The following is a 22,798-nucleotide window of genomic DNA, read 5'->3' on the forward strand; positions in this document are numbered from 1 at the left end:
GTCCGTTCGGAGCTGCATCTTGTTCATCAGCAGAGGAAACGTTGTGCAAGGGGAACCCGCTTGTCATCGCTTCCGTTGCGCTCGGTTGCACTGATTGAGCTTTACTGCCAAACAGAGCCCCAGCCCGAAGTGGCGCAATCCCAAATGCCAAGCCAGCAGCCAAAAGATCACATGGTGATGTCGTGTCAGGGCTGATGTGGTTGCAAGACTAAGGCTCTGGGAGCTCAGTCCACAAGTCGTGGGTTTCCTCAGGAGTAAGTATCAGCAGGGAGAGGAGGAATGCAAATTCTGATCAATTGTTCCCTACTAGTGCTGAAACATGGAAGGACAGGATGTGAAAGAAGGGAGGGAAACAATCCTCTGTTTCAAAAAGAAAAAAGTTTTTAGAAGCATGATTTGTACATAAGGTGTTCAGTCTTATTTCTCGACACCAATTTTTCACCTCTGGAAAAGTGCATAGAAGATTTGGGGTTGCTATGCTAAGCTATCATGCGATCTTATTTTAGTAATTCCAGCTTCTTTAGGTCCCAAAGAGAATTAATAAATGACAAAGATACAAGTGGTAAAATCATTTCAGAGTGCTCTTCTATGAGAATTTTCTCCTGTAAAATTTAATGTGGCAACTGTTCACAGGCCTTCTGCAAAATTGGTGAAATCTAACTCTGCAGCGAGGGAATTTTCTCCCCGAGGATGGGACGCCACTGAGTACTCATATGTAAAACCTCAAATAATAATAGTAGTAGAGGAGGAGTGTTACTGATCTCTTCAAACTGTAAGACAGATATTACATGTGTGCTCATATGGGAATCAATACTACTAACCTTAGAGGAATAGACATAAAAACTTATTTCAAGTCATACCATTTCTTGGTAAGATAGGCTGCCATGTGCCTTTGAATTCAGACATAATTTGTGCTGGAATTAATTAGTCTTCTGAAAAAGCAAAGAGTATCTCAAAAAAATCAGTTTTTGTCAGTGTTAATGCATGACTTCCAGCCTGAATCTCTAACACATGCTGTATCAATGCTTTAACCTGAATAAAGGAATTGTGGTTTAGATGCGCTCTACACTTACAAATAAAACATGGGATTTGGATAGTCCAAACAAATGTACTGGGGATGCTTTCAAAGCTGTAAAGGAGAACTCTAACTACCATGGCCAACCTTCAGAAGAGGGGTGCCAGCCTGCAATGTATGCCATTGGAAGTCACCTTTTACCAGTCTCTTGTGTGCAAGTTGTATTAAACATGAACCTAATAAACTGATGGGGAAATTTGGCTTCTAAAAATCACAGTCCTTTTTTGCCACAGAAAGTTTGCATTAAAAGAAAGTAAACAAGCAACTCCACAGTGGAATGCAACCAAAAAGAAGTCCTTTTCAAATATGTTAGTCTTGATGTATTTCTCAGGCCAAGATCTCTGCTGACCTCTCAGCTCCAGCTCAGAGTGGGCGCTACCCACTGCCTGTGCCAGCTCTGTGGGAGTGCAAAATGCACCTGAGCCAGAGGGCAAGGAGGAGCAAGGCGCCACGCTCCAGGGAGCAGGATCACAAAGTGTCGTCGTGCCTTCATGAGCACCAGTGGAGAGAAACCCTCCACTTGTAAATAATTAACCCTAGGCACTTCCAGTAACATGCCCTGCACAAGGAGTGCATTTTCAATCTCATCTCCCTTTGGCTGATGCTTTTAGGTAAAAAGCACAGGAGTAAATCTCTGCTGGCAAAACCAGTGCAAACCCCTGGATTCCAGTAAATTTGACCAAAGTCATAGGGAGAACTCTTGTGAGCATCTTGCACTGCTTTTGCCTATCAAAGTGGGTAGTGTTCAGGTGTAGGTAGCTCATACATTCAAAAGTATGAAAATAACTTACAGTATGGCTAAGTAATTCTCAAATAGTTTTCACTCTGTCCTTGGTGGGAAATGTAGGAGGAACATCTCAATACCAGTTTGTACATTGGGATGTTATAAACCTACCTTCACTTTTCTTAAATATGAAGAAAATGTAAAGTACTTTTGTATGCAAGTCTATTATTATTTTGCAACTTACAGGGTTTTTTACTATTAAATGATGTTTTTGAAGTCATTGAAGAAAACTTAAAAACTTTGTGCTTTCATGTAAAAAGTGTTAGGTGAAGGAAGCTTCAAGGTAAACATTTCCTAATTTCTACCCAGATAAATACTTATCCTTGCAGTTCCAAGGAAGGCTTCTTTTCTCACAGCTACTTTTTGAAATTATATTGTATGTAGAGTTGGGGTTTTAATGAAATGATGCATTAAGGATTTTTTAAGCATTAGTTGCAGTAATTGGTTTTGAGGGAACTGGTTTTTTACATGAGGAGCAGCTAAAGCAAACATACTGTGAACTATCACTAGAACTATTGTGCAGCATAATCTCAGGCAAACACCCAATGGGAATTTCTTTCTTCTACTAGGGAATGTAAAGATATCTTCCTCTACAATCTGTAGTTAGCGTAAGTGATATAGCTGGAAACATTAAAAAGGCTATACTCACTGTTTTGGTGTTCCACTCCAGGCAGCAGCATGGTGACCCATGGTGGGGGTTTTTGGTTGGGGGGTGGGTGGGGTGGGTGGGTGTATTTGGCTTTAGAGGTTCTTAAAAGCAAAAATAGGAGTCCTGAAACAAGTTTCTGACATTCAGCTACACAGGGCTGATGACAACACTGTTTACAAAAAAAGGTTCTTTGCTTTTTTGTTTTGTAAATGGCACAAATTACAGAAAAATCTCAAAGGTAAAAGAAATTCACACAGTATCAAAACATAGGAAGGCCTTGATTAAAGCAATACTGGAATACCTTTCTAAAGGCAGTAAAGCACTATTCAGTCGTGAACCAGTTTTCAGAACAAAAGGATGTCATTAGACGAGCATCACACAAATTTCCTGTGATCTTGGGACAAATCATAAGGTGCTCAGTACATATGGAAAGTACAGGCTTAGTTTAGGGAGCTTGCCACAAGTAAATATCTGAAGAATGTAAAAACATTAACACAACAGGGTGTCTGTGACACACTGGGAAAAGTTCCAAGATAGTAAAATTAACAGAGTATAAAACAATCTCCAGAGAAGTAATGGAAGCCATGCCATCTATATTTTAAAATTAGGCTTGACAAACATTAATAAATACGTGGCAAGAAATATTTTTTATTGGTAGAGAATGTAATTTATTTACTGTACTCAATTTATAAACTCGGAAGTGCTAAACCAGCTCAATTAGAACTCAAATTAGAGGCCTAGGACACTATATTGTTCCCATCTGTTCATTGCCATCACTGCCTACATCCTCCAGCATGAGCCCTTTATATAAACAGGCAGCAGTTTAAATCCCCTTTGGCAGCCCGGGGGTTCCCATACGCAGCTTGTGCAACCATTACACCCCAGCCAGATGCACCAGCCATCCTCCTGCTGCTGTGGTAGCGATGCCAGGGACATCAGCCGCAGCACCCTCTGCTTGCTGCCCTCGCTTTCTAGTTACCAAAACTCTTGGGAAGTACTTTTATTTCTCGAGCAAAGCTTAGGTCACACTGGGCTATGGAGGATCCCACTGGTGCTGCAAATCCGAGAGGACTGAGGCCAACTCATCTCACTGAAGACACACCAGCTGGTGGAACCTCTAGCGCAGGACAGAGGTAGATACTTAGTTATAAAATCAAAAGCAAAAAGAAAAAGTTTGCCAAGCACATTATTATAATTTACATGATTGTCTAGGCTGATGCACCATTTATTTCCATAGAGTTGTCTGAATTATGGGAATATTCCAGCACACATTGCGCTTGCTAATTATTATGCCCAGATATTAATCCTTGGCTGCTGCCTAAGCACCTAAAGCCTGATTCCCGGAGCAACTTGTATCTTCTGCCTTTCACCTATAGCACATAAACACCGAGTAAGGATTACTGTGCATCCTGGAGTTATCTGGATCCTTTCCCATGCAAACACAAGCTGAACAGACCTTCTTGACACCTCTTCTGCCTGCTTGAGTTTTAAAGTAAAGGAATATCCAGACTAACCTTAATCTTGGTGCACTCTTTTACTGTCACTTTATTTAAAGATGATATAGTTTAGTGAGTTTGTGATAATAAACATGCAAATGAACATTGGCTGCTCAGCTGTCATTTTTGGGGATTCAGGCCTTTAAATTTCACAGTGTAATTCCATATTAGTCATCTTTGCATCAAGAAGGCTAACTGGACGGCAGCCCTGTATAGACTCCTCTTTATTATACACACTGTGAAAGCACACATCAAAAAAAGGGGGTGGGGGGAGAAGGCACCAATTGTACCAGTTATGCTGGATGATTGCAGTGGTTCACCTCAGTATTAAAGCCACCTAAATATAAGGCAGACGGGTTTGTGTGTGATATGGGTTTTGGGGGAATTTATCAGCCCATAGTACTGAAGCAAAACATCTCTCCCACACCTACCAGACTCTTCAGCTTTCCAGGTATTTACTGAAGTTGTAATTCTTTTTTCAACAATACCAGTGTCTGCTGCCATGGAAGAATATAGTACCAAGTTCACAATGGTCATACAGAAATAAGATTTGAAGAAATCTAAGTTCTTCTTTAAGTACCACTGCCTTTGATAATTAATACAGGAAAAAACAAAAGTGGACCTTAAGGTCTTTGGTTGTGAGGAAAGCTCATAACTGTATCCAGCCTCTGCTGCTCAGGCCTTAGCTGACCTGAAAACATAGCAAGATAAATTAACAGAGAAAGTTGGAAACAAGGAATAGCTTTGTTTGGTCTATTTGAAATTAAAAATAACTTCTCTAGCACCCCAGATAGGATTTCAGAAGCCAGGCTTCTACATAAAAAGAATTAAAATGAAAAGGGAAGTCCCTTAGTAGATTGTTAAATTGTAACGCCTGAAAAATGAATGAGTGTAGGAACAAGTTGTCTATGTGTCTGCATGCTTGCATATATACACCTTTGATAGGAATACTCCTGCGAACTCCTGGTCACAAGTGGAAGTAATTCAAGAAGCAGCAGTGGCAGCAATGTTGCAAATGCTGCTATCCTGTTACTTAGATTCACCAGCAGGAACGTTCAGAGTTAAAATGCAGTATGAAGTAGAAAACTACAGGGAAAAAAAAAAGGCTCATGCCCTCTTGGCAGTTTTCTGCAGAAACTTAGGACTTGTTTATATATGACCCTGTCATTATACCACAGTTTTCTTTACATTGGTTTACTACCTACAGAAGAAAGAAAAATCATTGCATGCCAGACAGCCTGTAGTTGCTGCACTCTGGCCTTCCAGAGGCCTGCCTTGAAACAATAGTAACAGCAAAGGTACACCATGAACTGGACCACTCTGTGTTTCATTAATCTGAAATGAGTTCGTGGTTTTTCAAAGCCAGTTTTGGAACCATTTAAACGATAACATTATGAAGCCAGGCAGCCTTTACACAAACACAAGGGGGTCAAGGCCTTAAATTTTAAAATGCATAACCTTTGTAATGCACTTTTTCTTTTACAACAGCGTTTCCCACCTGTAATGGGCTTTCTACACCCCAAGTGAGGACCTTCCTCTTACACAGCCCAGGCTATAAGGATTCGGCAAACTGCCACCTATGGTCATGTGCGTATCTGCCCTGAACAAACAGTGTTTGTATCCCTTAAGCACCTCTGCTGGAAATTAACAGGCGTATATCACACTGTTGTCATGGAGCTACAGAACGGTCTTTCCTGGAAGAGACGTTAGGCATTGCGATACTTAAGATTTCACCTTCTAAAGGGATATGCTACTTTTTTTCCTGTGATTTAAGTCTCCTGAGACTAGAAATCTATGCCCTTGACTCCGTGAACAAAGCAAAAGAGGGGCAATTACCTCGTAATTTTCCACATTCTCAGTGCAAGTCCTAAACAATGAATGTTCAAAATCCCAACCAGCATAACTGGAACACTTTATGCCTTATTAAGAAAGGAAAGGACTTACAACAATTCTAACTAACAAGCAGCAGTAGCCAAGAGCTTGGTGCTGGATATATCCAGTTTTTATCACATGACCACACTTACATAAGCTAAAAAGTGATTTGGCTTTTTTGCATGCCAAATCCCATCCCAGGTATGCTCAGGGTGTTCCTCTTTCCACATCCACAGGCTGAATTAGCTCCTACTCCTATGAGGCCTGCTTGAATGAGAAGAGTCTGCAGGGAGGAGTTACCTGCTAACTCAGCTTGAGATAGAAACAGAAACAGGCTACTGTTCACTTTAGATGAAGTTACTGGAAAAGAAAGTAAACTTGAACTGCCAAGAATACTTGTCCAGAATTACAATGCTCATGTACTCAGAAGTTATACATGTTAACATATGTTTGTACCACAAACACCAAGCCAGCATTCATATCATAAATCAGTCATGCCAGCAGCCAAATTATTGTGTAATGATGCAGCTTTGGTCACCACACCTCCTTTACGTCCACTAATGAAAATCAGCTTGCCAGCTAACAATTTTTACTCCCAAGTGAGAGATTTCCTCTCCAAAAAAGAAATCATAAATTGAACAATATGCATAATCAGAAACTTTCAATTGTGTGTCAAGAGTAGGTTTCAATTCTTGTAAGTTAGAAGTAGCAGGGAGGCAATGAAATTCATAGCAGACATAGAATTTTTTAGGTTACATATAAAACTGTTAATAATGACTTGTAAAATACTGAGAGATTTGGCAATAAAGTAGCTGATGAAATTAAAAGTTGACACAGAGAAAATAATGTAAAGGGAGGGGGGGGGGGGAGGGGAACGACAAACCCAATAAAAAACAAACCATAGCCTGCACCTGCACAGAGATGTGCTTTTCACAAAGCCAAAATTGCCATTTTTCAGTGAGATAGTGAAGCCTTTGTTGTTAATTCTTTGAAAATGATGGCTCAGCATCTTATCATGGTCAAAAAAGCCCAATAGCACATCAGAGATCATTACAAAAGGTATTAAGTACAAAAAGCTAGATAAATACATGTGTGCATAGTTTGTGTACCATTGCCTTTAAAAATATCTCCAAGATGGTTGCACTGTTCCCATTCCCAGAAAAACATCAAGTGTTTGTTTCTTAGCATCTGGCAGCATCCATATCCAGGCACCAGCAGCTAGCCTTACACTTGGTAGGTTTAAGGATCAAAATTCAACTCATGAGCACCCTTTACTGAGTTGAAACTTCAGTGACAAATAAACGTGGTTGACTGTACAGTGAAAGCCATCTGCTTGGTGCTCAGGTACTCAGAAAACAAACCTACCACCCATTTTTATTAACTTGATATTGGACTCAATCAATGCAAATATTCATATGCTACTGCTTTATAAAAAACTTTACACCTACTGTTACTTCAATTGTCATTATTCCCTTCTGTAGTTTGGGCTACCCACAGTGCTGATGCGAGTCTCACTGCTTGAAACATCAAGACTGGGTTCAGCCCAAACCTTCATGCACAGTGAATATCATCTGTAACCCACAGCAAGCTGCCTCTGTTCAAATGAGTGTCACAGCAGTCAGTTTGGAGCTCAGTCTTGAAATGTCCAACACCACCTACTTAAACAATAAATGTCAATAAAGCCACTCATTTTTAAGTTAAGCACATGCTTAAATGCTTTGTGGAATCAAGGTCAGCGTGCTCAAAACTTGGAAGGACCAAGTCTAAAGTTTGGTTTTACATTTGAAGGAATAGCTCCAAGAGTATTTTTCTAACCTCCCAACCTAATCCTAGGAATGTCTGTTGTACCAGACATGGCATATCATAAAGGCTTTATGATGATTACTTTGGAATGACTTGCACACTCTGTTCCCTGGTTTCACTCCGGGGAAGTAATGTTCCCACCACAGGCTTATGCCAAGAAGCCTCTCCACATGCCAACACCCAGCCAGCTCTCCCGGCAGCAGCATCTCAGTTGATGAACAGTCTGAGCAGCAGGCTAATGGCTTCAAAGTGTTCGGTGAAGGTGGCCTGTTTCACTGCTACATTCTCAGGCAGATGAACTGAAACAATTAAAAAGAAATTTAATGTATCTAATAAAACACTAAATTTAAAACTTGGAAACTTTCCCATCTGCTTCCTTTATTTCAAACCATGGTGAGTTAACTAGGCCTGACTTTCTATCAGTGTTTCATTTAAATGGCACATATTTGCCTACCTAACAAAGCCCTTTTGTTTCCTACAGCTGTGAAACTTCAGTGCACAGTAACTTTTCATGTTTCCCAGGTTACCTTGGCACCAAACTGTGACTAAATGCCTGCAAAAGATTTTTAACTCTAGCATTGGAGAAATATAATATCCACAAGGAAGAATGATGGCTTTCAGTGAGTGTCCATGGTAGCAAGAACAATGCTGAAAATCAGCAGTGCTTCAAATGTTCACGAAGCTTCTGGAAGACCTGTGGCTTATTAAAGAGCTGCGGTCTCTGCTCTGCTCTGTTACAGGCTGCGTCACGTTTGTATTTTCTTCTCTTCCCCTTCCTCACATTATACCTGTTTAGCTCTGTCATCCAATGCAAAGATACAAAGGGGCTGTGACAAATCTTTTCAAAACAGTTAATTGTAAGGTTTCTGTATTTGAAGAAACTTTAAATTCTGGAGCTGATTTACTGCTCTGTGGGAAGAAATGGATCTGCTGTCATTGATTCCAGGACAGGAAGCAATTCAAAGCACATACTCATATGGTATATGTTGAGCTTATTAACACCATAAGACACCTTAAAGTAGAACAGAATATAATTTGACTAATATAAGTACTTTGGAGCAATATCCTTCCCATTTTTTGATGGCTGTAGAAGGTCTCAGGTGCATAAAATGAAAGTAAGTCTGTGTCATATAGATTCAACGGGTAGGAAACAGTTGCAAGTAGTGGAGCATATGGTCTATCGTAAAGTTCTAGAAACTTCCTCCATGCCTTATGCAGAAGGATGTAATAATCAGAAGGGCAGGATTTTGGGTTTTTTTCTTTTCAACAGCTGTAACAAAAGGGCTTAGTAAGTTATTGCACGGTCACCGGCAGACAGACCTAAGGGTCCTCTGCACTGGGACCAAATACGAGGCAGTTTCAAATTAGATGCTAAACATGGATGCACCGAACCAAAGATATACCCCATGTGACATACATCTCAGCAGGGTTTTTTGTATGATTTTTTTCCCTGAAATATTCAGGGTCTTTTCCTGAGATGTTTAAGGCATCTCAGGACAAGGGCTCACTGTCAGTGAACCCTAAATGGATATTATATTTGTTATAGCATCACATCTGAGGGAAATAAAAATTGGACAACAACAGGAAGAGCACATGGATGACTACTATCATGTACCATTCAAAGAATAATTTGACAAGACATGAGAAGGTATAGAATTTAGCAGACAGCAATATGATGGGCAAAACTAACAAGTATCAATCTGCCATGCTTTATGTGCAAGTTATTCCCCTTTAGAGTGAATGCAACTGAAGTAACAAGTCCTGAGAATTTTTCCTTGTCGATTCTCTATGCAAACCTTAAAATATCACCATAACACAGTATTTTAAAATTTTTCTCTTTTTTTTTTATTTCTTATTGTTACCACAGCACCCAGACTATGTCATAAACCAGGTTCTCAATATATTGAACACCTACACTACTCAGAACAAACAGCTACCACCTGAAATGACTAACATTGTAACTAAATAAGTGTATGGAAAACTCAGGCCCAAAGAAGCTACAAATCCTGTCTACAGTCAATGAGAAAGGCTCTGGCAGAAGCTGTTGGAGAATTCCAGGATCAAATCTGGAATCACTGGAGTCAGCTGCAAAACTGTCACTACCTTCAGTGAAACCAGGGCTGAAAACATACATTTCTGCTTTATAGCCCTTTGCTCAGACAACTCAAACCTGGCATTTCATAAGTTTTCTTATTTCTACTCCTTTTTCTTCTGCACCAAACACGTTTGTCCTGTACCTTCTGTTCATGAACGGATACTTTTGTAATATAATTAGGATACAACTATGCATAATTTTATTAGTCTCTGTCCAAGTGTTCACTAGTTAAAGTATGAAATCTTTCACAAGGATATATCCAGAATTTATACTTCAAGGCTTTTTCATAATATTCCTGCTTTGAAATGTTATTTCAATGCTTCTTGTTCTTTATCCTGCATTTCTACTGGTGCATTTAATAAGATTTGGCTTTCAGACTTAAGTTTCTTCTTTAAAATAAGGAGAATTAGTGCACTTGGGATATAGGACACTCCACGTAATACTGCTGGCAGGCCAAGATAGAGCCACCTGAAATAAAGAATGAGCTTCATTAAACATATGCATTTTTGAAAAAAATAGCAAAACTATTCAGCATACATTGTTTTGCAACAATTGCCCGGCCACTCTAAAGCTTGTGCCCTGATCCTTTTGGATCTCACAGAAGATGAATCAATATGAGAACAGAGAAGATGTCAGTGTCAGCGAAATGGCTATTTACATCACCCAATTTTCGGTAACTCATTTAGCTAGCAAAGTCAGCCAGCTCGTACCCTTATGGCTTTCTCCAAGGAGAAAAGAGAGAGCCCTGAAAAGGGCAGCTCAGGCCACCTGAGTAACACTTCCAGGTGTACCTGAGCTAGCCTTCTTCCAAATCAACCTTAACACAGTACTAAAAGGAATCAGCCTGAGGCCATTAGTTCAACAAGACTCTCATCAAATTTACCACAAGTGTTCCTTGAAGGACTACAAAGGCATGAAGTGTAGAATCCTGGGCCAGTTTCCAACTTGGGTAACTATATCCTCTCTATAAATGTCTCCTCTATTTTAGTTCAAGTACTATTTCAATCATTTTCTGTTCAAAGACATTGCATAGTCAGCCATTAAATATTTTTCCCACAAGGGCTTACTGCTTTAAATTTTTTATCAGAATTCAGTGCTTTAGGGTCTGTTCTTATGAAAGGCCATTAGTGAATGTAATTAGGGCACCAGAACATTTCTGTTCAAAGGGTGTTCCAATGTCTGCGACAAAGGTTGTATTTGACAATTAAAGCCAATGCCAAAGAAAACTGTTGTGTCAAACATCTAACACAGGAGCAGCTAGTCTATTAGGAAAAGATAAAGAGTGTAAAATTCTATCTCTATGCATGTAATAACACAGTAAGAAGGAAAAATGAAAATAAAGTAGAAAATATACCTGTATGTGACAATGTCATACATCCGACATGCTCCTTCTCCACCACAAGTCATACTACCCCATTTCAAGCAAGTGGTATCTATCAAAGCTCCAAAATAAATGGGAGATGGAATTCCAGCTAAAAATAATATTAGCAACATCTTTTTGAATAGCATATTTCTTCTAATTAGCAGATACACTGTAGAACCAATGTTGTTTCTCACCTACTCCATCTGTCCTGTCCTCTTTCCGCATGAACCATATTCTGTTTCTTATGTTTCTCTCTTCTTCCTTAATCCAGCTACCCTCAATCAAATACTTTCTTTCCTGTTTAACAGTATATACTTGCTACAACATGGACTGTGATTCCTATTCAAAAGTCAACGTTTTCTCTCATCAGAGTGATTTATGTGTTCAATAAACATATAACAAGAGCGAAGGAATGTAAAGTGGCTTTCAGATGAGCAGCAGATGTAGTCAGCCTACTACCCAGTATAAATAAATGCAAACTGAAAGCTGTTCCAATTTTCCATGCCGTCTAGATCTGTACAAAACCCCAAATTCTTCCTGATCAAAGGCGCTCCAGAGAAGTAGACTCTTGTGCCATGCCCATAGCTCTGATATGATCCTTATCTAGCTCTAGATCAGACCTAACTATGCTTCTGAAGTGCGTTAGAGCTTTTCTTACCAAATACTCTTGAAGCTAGTCCATGGATACCCACTCCAAATGACTTTTCTTCAGGCTTTAGAGATCTGTATGATAATTAAATTGTACACCAATTAGTGGTGGTGACATTAATAAGAAATGTTTACCTCTGGGTTTTTTAATCAAACTCTTCACCACATTAAGTCCAAACCATTCTAATTAGAGCATTGGTTGAAAGAGTTCATTATCCTCATTAGGTGACGTTTATTGAAGTTCCTGAACTAGAACTGCCAAATCACAAAAGGAAAAGCTGTTGGCCTGGTATCATCCACTTGGACTGAGGCCAGCGCAAAGTGCAAGGTAGTTGTGTCATAATCAACATCACATTGATGTGATCAATACACACATGGGTATCACACACCTCTCGCTATCTCAGCGCACTGACTCAGTGGGCCTACATTAACTCAGGATACAGCTGATAGCCAGAAGCAACAACCGGCTATAAAGCTGACACGATACTTAACCTTAACACAGAGCAGAAATGACATAACAGCTTTCTGTGCTTCCTCCCTTCACAGGCAAACTAACACATTTTTAATTCCTGGGGGTGTTTAACCTCAGCATAAAAAAATACAGTAGGTTTCTTAAGATAAGGACATTTTACTGTACCTTATTAAGACCATGTACCCAGGCATGGCTGCTAAGGAAAAAATGAAGCTGCAGACTAATGACAATACTAAAAAATAATGAAGCATCTTGTCACAGTTTTCTTCTCCATCACACTGGCCCAGAATCGCAGAGACATTTTGAGATGAAAGCCCTGTGGCTGCAACACAGGTGCAGTTTTCAAATACCTGTCAAAAGAGTATTTTAATCACACAGATTGTCAAAATTCACGCACTTACTGTAAAACTTGCATGGTTGGCGCCTAGCCCACTCTCTCCTGCACTTGAGTATGTTACACATGTGCAGCATTGCATGGTGGCTTCTCCCCTGTCTGCCAGGCATAGATCCAACCATCATCTGTATGTGGTGTATGTGGTTAGAAAGCAGGAGGGAGCTATGGTCCTCCTATGCAGTGGCGACTATGCTTCCTCAAGGAGGCCATGATCAAGAGAGCCCTTATATTTCCCAGCAGAGTCTGGTTATGTAGTCCATCCAGTGCCAACAGATCTGACCCTCTTTTTCATAACCTAGTGTGTGGTCTTTCATATGCCAAAAGAGAAGCCAGAGATGTTTGATTGAGGCTGTGTTGCACTATTCTTGCTTCTACTGAAAACACTGAGATTATTGCCAGAATGAGGGTTCTCAAATGTCAGCCAAGGTGAGCAAGGGCATCAGTGTCTGGCCCTTACTATCATCTAATACTTTTCTAAAATATTTGTGAAGTGCAGAGGCTTTCTAAAAGCTGTATGATTTTGGGTTTTATTGAGCTCATTTTTCAATTGTTTTCAATCTGATTAGAATTTATAGTTTTTTTATGGAAAATACATTATTAATTAAGATAATAAACGTTCTATAATACCTGGTTACTTGCTTACATCTACAGGATAAAAGATTATTAATTCCATGCTATGGAATTTTACCTTGGCTGAAATATTCTTGGGCACTCAGGTTTCCAGCAGGCAATACCCTGACAATAATTTCTCACTCCATTTTGAGCATTTAAGATTCTTTCAATTATTAGAAGAAAAGGAGATTCCTTCATTATATTCTTTAATTTACACTGATGTTCATATTCAGTTTGGAATTTCTGTTGCCGCTCAATGGATTTGTCCAACACAATAATCACCCTATATATCCAATCAAATGTACATGTATGGATATTTCCCACCCTATATTGATATGGATGTTTCTCACCTACTATATTTCATAGTTACAGCACAATAAAAAGTATGCTTTACCACACTTTTTCCAGTTCCTCCTGAGGCTTTACACCCAGCAAGACAAGGTGATACATAAGTGATTCCATTGTTCCCACAAACAGGGTCCCATACTTTAAGTGGGCAATCACAATCCCTGTTGCAGCCAGCAAGCAGAGTATTTTCTGCATATGAAACTTGTTCTATTCTGAAACACATTTAGAAGATGAATAAATATTTCAGTAATGAAATACCTACAGTAACCTTTTGCAATTCTTAAGATTCTATTCTAGCTCAAGTGTTGATCCAGGACACAATCCTACATGTTCCTGCCCTGGAGTCATGCCTTTCTGTATCTTTCTATATAAATATCATCAATTCATAGATAGGTATGCATACCCTACAGCATTTTTCTCATTTATGGCATGTATGTTCTTGCTTGTTTATAAGTGTTACATACGTACCTACATGTGCCTTTTACAGACACACAACCCTTCCCGATGATTAATAGTAGGCTTCAAATCAAGAAACTGCAGATAAAATATCCTCTGATAACTCAATAGCAATCAGATTCCAGTAAATCAACATAAGATAAAGGTAGGGGATTGTCCATTTTTATTCTGAAACTGCATTCATGTATGCCTAATTCAATTGACAACTTTTTATTTTCTCCTGCAGTTACATGACTTGAATGTATAATTATATTAGTAAAAGAATTAATATGGACATGCAATTGCACAAGTCTTGATGTGGATATCTTTTTAAATGCACTTTATTGTTTAAAACAGGTATAACAGAAGATAGACCTACTGTCTCATGCAAGTGAAAGGCCTTGAGAATTTAGACAATGAATCTAAAATGTTGCAAAGCTGTGGAGTCCCTGGCTGATTCTTGACAAGAAAAATCATTCCAGTGCCCTAAGACATAAGTTCTCTTGTGTTTTAAAGAACGTACCCTTCATAGGAAACTGTTAGGCCAGCAACTGGTGAAGTATCACAGACAGTCCAATAGGCAGCAAAGTAGAGAAGGTATTCCAGTAAAGATACCCAAAATGCTATGTTCGCAGCCTGATAGATATTTATCTTGAATTTCTTCATGAATAAGCCTCCAAAAAAATACCCGACGCATATAACTGGTAAGTTGTAAACACCTATTTAAACAAGTGAAACTTCCATGTTAAAATAAAGGAGACCGTCAAAGCTACTTATAAAGGAAGACTGTGCTTAGTGAAGACATAGACTGTCTGTGTATACCGAATAATTAAAGTACAGTCAGAAATAGGTCTCTACTGGTTCCCTTGCATACCCAAAACATCTGCCAAAGTCAACAGCAGCTGGGAACTGCTTGGAGAGTGAGCTAGAGGGTAGGACTGAAATACTGAAATGACTGATTGGAAAATTGCAATCTGGAGCTGCAGTCTAGTTCCAAGACAAAAAAAAAAAAAAAAATAGGCAGGTTTTCAATACAGCCTCCCTAGCTGAGAGGAACTCAACAGGAAGATAGGCTAGGTGGAACACATCTTGGTGCACCCTGGCCATCACAGAAAGGAGGAACAGACTTTCAGTTTTGATATGGGATTACTGAACTTGTTCTCATGTCTCATGCTTTTGCTGTTTGGTACTTCAATGAAGCAAAGATTGACTGAAAGACATTTAGGAAGATGTGTGTTTTATACAACCATCACATGGCGTGGTTGGCTTTGCTTACAGCAATGTTGGTTCTCTAACAGTACTTGACTTGGGGTCATGGGTGGGCATGGATAATGTGGGGAAAAGGAAGGCTATCAAACCTGAATTTGGATCCTCTCAATGTAGCACGTATTTCAGTATAGAAAACTGCACTGCTAGGCTGTTTTTCAGACAATGTCAACACAACCCAGATAAGATGTATGATATTTATGAGTCTTTGGATACATAGCTTCAAAATGCTGGAAACAGAAGGCAATACTAATACTCATCAGGTCTGGCACATTCTGTGTGGCAGGTTTTAAAGAAAATTGTATAGTACTGTGAAAGATGAGCACTGAGTTAAGGAAGAGAACTATGGCTAGATATATTTGAAAAGGATTCTTCTATAATGATTAAATAAATTCTAGTCTAATTGAGTCACTGCAGTTAAACAAGGGAACGCTGAGAATTTAAGACATGTTAAAACAGAATCATAGAAAAGCTCATACAGTTTCAGGATATTTGCTTTGTGCTACAACTACTCGCTGTTACCATTTCCCAATGCATGAACACCTCGTCCTCACTCTTAAAAAAACACAAGCTAATAACGAAGAGACAAAAAAAGACAGCTCTTTGGTCAGTGCTTTCCTCCCATGGCGTTCTGCATATGGAAGAGGATCTGAGGCTTTCAGAAAGCCCAAGACCAATACCTGAGTAGTGGAGATGATGGAAAGTGTTGAAAATCGCTGGCAGTTTTAGCTGTGCATAGTTCAACTCAACTATGTCTTCAGATTGCTAGTGACGTCATTTTCATGAACATGAAATCTACATTCTGCTTTATAGTATACATTTTAATCAAGATAATATAAACACTGGGCCCACACTCTCTTGATGGAAATTAGCACAACCTATTTGAGGTCAGTGGTGCAAATTTCATACTGGCTGAACTTTCTGGGCCAATTCAAAACATAAGAATTAGATTATAAAATACTGCACAGAAAATTAGGAGACGCTTAGCAGGAAATGCATGATTATCTAGAAATGCTCTGTAGTGTGGAATCTCTCATTGATAAGAGCATTTGACCGTAGTATGTATATGTATACATATACACATGAACATATTTATATATATTATAAAAAAAAGAGAGGGAATTTGCATGGATGTCACTAGTTGGTAGAACAGAGCAAAGTAAAATGCAAACATACCAATTAAAAAGATGGCATCTGATGCAGATTTTCCAAACTGCTGTTCCAGATATTTGGGCATGAAAGATATCATGCCATTGAAGGCACTGAACTGTAACACAGTTATGCATATAAACAACATATAAACTGGGTTGCAAAACAGAGCCTTGAGGAAGGGGATGAAATCTGGAATGAAATAATGTAATGAGTTAGTGTGGTGCTTTATGAAAAGAATCACCCGTTACTCAGTGTGGCTGAAGGGGGAAGAGGGTAACACAAATGGTCCTTAACTGGACCAGGCTGATTCTTGTGCTTTGCCGGACACGAAAGGCCAATGACTTGCTTAGCCCAGGCTACCCCACCGTGTCTCTTCCACACAAAGATAACCTCACACACACACACACATACACCCCAATGCATGCTGCTGCTTATAAAACAAAAATCACAGTAATAACCTTATTGTAAAAGTTTCCTGAAACTTTTTAGGTGTATAATTACTGAACTTTACACTACAGATTTGCAGCAGCAGCTATTCCTGTATCTTTCCTACTCCTTTTTCTCTCATCCCATGTCAGCAGAGCATTCACCAAAACCCCTTTCCTGCATCTGGCATGTACGAGGGGGCAGGGGTGTAAACACACCAGATGGCTGTGACAACCTGCTCACAGAAACTTGATCATGGATTTTAGTTATTGCTACTATCAGTGATGGGGCAGAAGAGGCCTGAAGATGGATGTGACCACAGTTATTCCTACTGTAATCTCAAAGTCTGGATTCACCAGTCTTCAGCCAATTAAATGTCTCAGTAATTGACACAGGTCTTTGTGTCATGCCCATTAAGTCAGGATCTGAACCATAAAAAACCCCACAGTTCTTCTTTGTCTAACATTCACTATTAATTAATGTGCTGAGCTATTGTCAAGAAACTCTGCAGAAAAACATAAGCATCTGTAAAACAATGACCATGCTTCACTAAAGTGGTCACCACTTAGGACAGTTACATATCTCTCAGAGGTAGGCAACTATCTTACTAGAAAAGGATCTGTATGCAAGTCTTGCAAAACTGAGTCAAATATCTGAAACACTATAAATAGGCTGTATTATTTTAATATATATCATATATATTTATATATATGTCAGTTTATAATCAGAGCTTTCTGAGGAAGAGATTTCTTTTGACTATAAATACTTCAATTTTTAACTTGAAATCCTTGGCAATTAAAAAGCTGTCTGAGCACGTCCTGGTCAATAGGCTCTAAGTGTCCCTGCTTGAGCAAGGGGTTGGACCAGGTGACCTTCAGAGGTCCATTCCAACCTCAACCATTCTGTGAAATGAGAAGACTGTTAGTTCAGGATGTTCAGGGACAGTGGACATTCACACCAACCCAAGGAGGGGATGATGAAGAAAACGTAAGCTCTGAAGAGCCTCTGGAGTACTAGGACCCACAGCCTGAGCTAGAAACCTTTCCTCACCAGACCAGTACTTTATTCATGGATTCATTTAAGGCTACATGACAGCAGAGAAAGATGCCATGTTTATCAATGTTGCAACATCAGCCAGGATCTGAGTACTCGCTCTCAGTATAGTGAATTTGCAGGACTCATCTTGAAACACCACGGAAAGCTAGCTGGCACTTGGCATTTTCTGAAAATGAAGGTCCTGTCAAGGGGCCCTGAACTGGGTATACAGAATCATGAGACTACTCTGAAGATCATAGCCTTTGACATATTTTATTCACTTACTTTTCCAACTAGCAAAAAAAAATGGGGGAAAAAAATAGCTTCCTAAAGATATATAGATCTGAAAGACCACAGATGTGAAAGTTGCCAATGGTAACATGAATAAATGTAGGTCAAATAGATCCTTGTTCAACAGCCATGAAATGTTTATGAGACACTTAAGTGCCTGTCAATTCCCATTCATGGCTTTAAGTTGGACTTCAGAAATGCACAAGACTTATGCTGGTTTTCTGTTTTCTTCACAATGAATGTGGACTACAAGCAACTAATATCTGCAACTTGTCCACAGCACACCGACTGTAATATTCTTAACCAGATTTCAGTGTATTAATCCCCTATGTGGAAGAAAAGATCCAGATCTACATACACCTAAAATGCAGGAGTGGGGAAGAAGTGAATTCAGATCCTGGATCTATGAAATTAGCTTTCTTCCTAATTCCTAAGAAGCCATTCTAAGTCACTATGCAAATCCTCTATACTTCAGAGAGACGAAAAACAGAGTATGCGTTTCATACCTTGGACCCATCTTTACTTACAAAAATACACAGACATGGTTCACATCTTAAGGACTAAAATAAGAAGGAAATAAAATACAACGTAACTTGCCTTTAGCAATTTCATACATGGTCTGTTTGGCTTCATCTTTATCATTTTCTTGCAATGGTACTACACTTTTTTTACTCTTCTCCTCAGATTCATTGCTTTCTCCTTCCTTCACAAGTGACTTGGGCAAAAACCAAAAAGGTATTCCCGCAAGAAGATTCAGTGATGCACAAACCAAAATGCCCAGCCACCATGCTCCAACCCACCGGGCATCAGTAGCTGTTATAGTTATGTCCTCTATTAGAAAAAAGAAAAAAAAATAAAGAAAAAAAAAACCACAAGAAACAACACATTCTTTGCTGTCATTTTGTGTTTTCCTAGTCATCTCTGACATGATATATTAAAAGCATTTTAAAGATTCTTAAAATGAGACTGATGAAAGAGAATAGTCTCCAGTCTTCTATTCTAATGTTGCTAATTTTCTGACAAATTTAGGTGGTTTATATTAAATTCATTCTAGTCCTTTCCTTTGTTAAGCCAGGTGACACAATTGTTCGTCAAATAATTTTGATGCAGATTCATTTGTGTATGTATGCATTCAATATTATCGGATATTGTACACAGATTTGCCATTCTAAAAGAAAAAAACAGCAAACTCATAGAATTAAGACATCTCATATTAGCAAAGAAACATCTTTTAGTGCTGATAAATACACCATCATACCTACCAATTTATAGGTAAGATTTTTATATTTATTCATTACCTGCACCTACTGATTCCAGATCAACAAACAGTTCTGCACAGAATGATGCCAACAAGAAACCAAGGAAGGGGCCAATTACAGTTGCTGTATGTAGACATCCTAGAGTACGAAAAGGAGAAAATATACTAAATTAGAGCCTGGACACAATAATGTTCTTGGAATTGTTATATATGCTTAGGACAGCTCTACTGAACCGACATTTGCTCCTAAAAATGGCTTCATTTCAACAAGTTAATCTCTAGTTAGATTACAAATTCTACAGTATTATTATTTTGATAAGGCAATAATTTCTGTCTTCTCTCTTCCTTTACTGGACTGAAGGGAGTCATAATAGTCCTCTCTTTTGCTTTTGTTTGTGTGTACTTGTCTCCAGGGGAGAGGAGTTATCACAGCAGGGTAGATTTACCCAAGTAGAAAGGTGAATTCTCTGCTTTGGCAAAATCCTCCAAATATGAAATGCCTAAAGGCATGATGGGGGTTTCACCCATTCCTCGTACTATGTTTCCAACCATCACAAATATCCACAGCAAGGACCCAGGCTCTTTTTCACATTCTGTGAATAAAATAAGAATCCATAATTAATATTTTAATTCTAACTATTAATTAAATTCTGGAGACAAAGAATTGACCAAAAGCTTAAACTTTAGTGGATAAGTCTGTCCTGTAAAACAGGGAAATAAGTAGCTGTGATACTTGAAAGGCTCCAGAACCAGAAGCTGTTGCACTTGCTGGACTAGGTTTAAATCCCTCCCCTCTCCATGCCATACCTTATCTAACCACCTGGCGGTCCAACCACTGCATAAGCTAGGCCCTTCCCTTTACTCATCTCCCCACCAAAACTGCCATTTTCATGTCAGTGAAGAGAAGACAGTCCCTGAACAACAGTGATGAAGTGATGAAAAACCATGCCTGACTAACCTGATCACCTTCTACAACAAAGTAATACTTTCTGTTGACATAGGGAGGGCAGTGGGTGTTTTTCACATGGACTTCAGCAAAGCATTTGCCACTGTTTCCCATAGCCTCCTCCTAGACAAATTGGCAAGACTGGATGGACAGTCTGAGAGGTGGCTGGGGAACTGGCTCACAGGCCACACTCGGAGGGTGGTGATCAGTGACTTTCAGTCAGGCTGGCAGCCTGTCACAAGTGAGGTACCCCAGGGACCAATACTGGTCCCCACACTATTAAACATCTTCATAAATTATCTGGATGATGCAATGGAAAGCACTCTCACCAAGTTTGCTGGTGACACCAAACTGGATAGTGAGCTGGACACATTAGGAGGGAGAGCCATCCTACAGAGAGACCTGGGCAGGCTAGCAAGAACAGCATGACCATCTCTGTGAAATTCAGGAGTCTTTTGCAATGTTTTGGGTAGTTGTTGCATAAAGCCCATACATTGTCATTTGATTACAAGAACATTGCCATTTGGTTATAAGAGCATTGCCTGAAACAAACCAGACAACTCCCTGATTTCACAGGTGCCACCATTTGCTTAAAAGAAAGCCATGCCAGTGCGGAAGATGTGGTGGTGTTCTACCTTTGCATGGAATGAGATTTCTGAGCTTTTCAGCTTCTTTGCCTTGATTCAGACTGCTAACTTTTGATTCACTATTGTTCATAAGCCCCCAGAAAAGCACATGGAGAGTAAATTCATCTGTGTCTAAATCACTGGCTGTATGCCAGTAACTTCAATTGGCACTCTACACAACAGTCCTCACCACCTGGAAACCCCAGCTTAGACCCTTACCTCAGAGCTCTGTTCTAGCACTACAGATTTTTGCCTTGCATGTCAATGACCTCCCTATCCAGAGATTTCATCTGTCCTGATGCTACCTGTTCAGGTATTCAATTTCAGATTTGGGACAGCTTGAGTACAATGCAAATTCTGATTTGGAAAGTAACATACAAATTCTACCATATTTGGTGCATGTCACCAAATGTTACAGAAAGGTTTTGTACCTCCATCACACCTCTTCAACTCAGAAGGTCAGTGCTTCCCTGAGAAGGCACCCACTGGCACATAGCCTGCAATTTGCCTGTCTGGGCAGGGCTCGGAGGAACTATCTGACTCACTGAGCTTTATACAAATCTTGATCAAAATCAAGATCCAGAACGATATATATGGCCAGTCTGCAGAATCTACCTGGGGATCCCGCTCTCATTTTATTCACATCTGTCCTCCTACGTAACTCAGCAGAATACTGTGCTGCAGCACAATCATGTTGGTCCCACATCAGGACAGGTGTATCAGGAACTATATGACCTTTAGTACTTTCTTTCCCTCCCTGAACTTGAATTTCTTCGTCTCATACAGTCTGCTTCAGGTTCCACTGTTCTCCGTGGTCCACTTTGTCATGCTGAGACTTCTCAGTGCCAATTCGTTAACAAGTGAAAACTGGCTTTGTTAGCAGGACCTGATGACGTTCTGAATGAAAGTATTACTGTCCAGAGATCAAGCCTGGGTTTCCTATATCAATGTCAGACTGCTGTCAGCAAACATGGGCAAAGCAATCCACATGCAGATGTGGTCAAATTTAAACCAGTTTTTGCATCATACAGGGGTTGGACTCATATGTATGAACATCACAGTTTTGCTTGTCCATAAACTAATAGGGAAATTATCACTCACCTTACCCAAGTATTGCCATAGGCTTGAGGACCTATGGGTTCTAATGTGTATATTGAATGGCTGTATATTTTACAAGAAAATGCTCTACCTATCTATACCTTAGTTTGTGCATTTATAAAATAAAGAAAAACACTATCTGAAATCTTCAAATGAAAGATTAAGACCAAGTGCTATCAAATATAAACTTTTCTCAACTTTTCTTTGTGAGGATGGAAAAATTAATGCCTTAAGTGACATGCAGTCTTGGAAAGCTCGGAAGACACATCCATTACTAAACGGAGACAGAAAACTACAGCACAACATCACATGTTCATACAGTATTACAGCAGTGTGATTCACCTTTATCTAGCACACAATGATGGAACAACCATCACAAAAGACAGCTAACTGTGGGGTTCATCTCACCTAACTTTTGCCATCTACCAATCATCTAAGGTTCCAACAGTCAGTAGGCACATCCAGGAGGTAATCTGACCCACCCTAAAGTAAAGACCCTGAATGACCTTACAGCAAGTGACACACTCTGCAAGAGCTCAGTAGTCTCTTTTGACAACTATCAAGGGAACCTAAAGAGATAATTCAGACTAAATGCTTCCCTTTAAAGTAGCTAAAGACTCAGACATTAATCCCATCCACAGCATGAGAATTTTG

At 39.4% G+C, this 22,798-nt stretch overlaps 1 protein-coding gene across 8 annotated transcripts in view; it reads right to left on the reverse strand.

Moving 5' to 3' along the window:
* Positions 1-9,380: 9,380 nt before the first annotated feature.
* The window catches only part of SLCO1A2 (solute carrier organic anion transporter family member 1A2), a 30,253-nt gene continuing 16,835 nt past the window's right edge, over positions 9,381-22,798 (reverse strand). For 6 of the 8 annotated variants that reach the window (XM_027790475.2, XM_027790473.2, XM_027790472.2 and 3 more), the window contains 10 exons: positions 19,921-20,067; positions 19,515-19,613; positions 18,814-19,047; positions 16,489-16,653; positions 14,570-14,765; positions 13,658-13,823; positions 12,423-12,607; positions 11,796-11,860; positions 11,129-11,246; positions 9,384-10,242 (listed from right to left, as the gene is read on the reverse strand). In XM_027790475.2, coding sequence (XP_027646276.2) covers positions 10,083-10,242; positions 11,129-11,246; positions 11,796-11,860; positions 12,423-12,607; positions 13,658-13,823; positions 14,570-14,765; positions 16,489-16,653; positions 18,814-19,047; positions 19,515-19,613; positions 19,921-20,067 — 1,535 coding nt within the window. In that variant the 3' untranslated portion in view covers positions 9,384-10,082. Of the gene's footprint in view, positions 10,243-11,128; positions 11,247-11,795; positions 11,861-12,422; positions 12,608-13,657; positions 13,824-14,569; positions 14,766-16,488; positions 16,654-18,813; positions 19,048-19,514; positions 19,614-19,920; positions 20,068-22,798 lie in introns of all 8 variants that reach the window. The other 2 variants (XM_027790477.2, XM_027790478.2) reach the window with 2 other exon arrangements.

Source organism: Falco peregrinus, chromosome 6, assembly GCF_023634155.1.
Source record: "Falco peregrinus isolate bFalPer1 chromosome 6, bFalPer1.pri, whole genome shotgun sequence".
NCBI classification, from domain to species: Eukaryota; Metazoa; Chordata; class Aves; order Falconiformes; family Falconidae; genus Falco; species Falco peregrinus.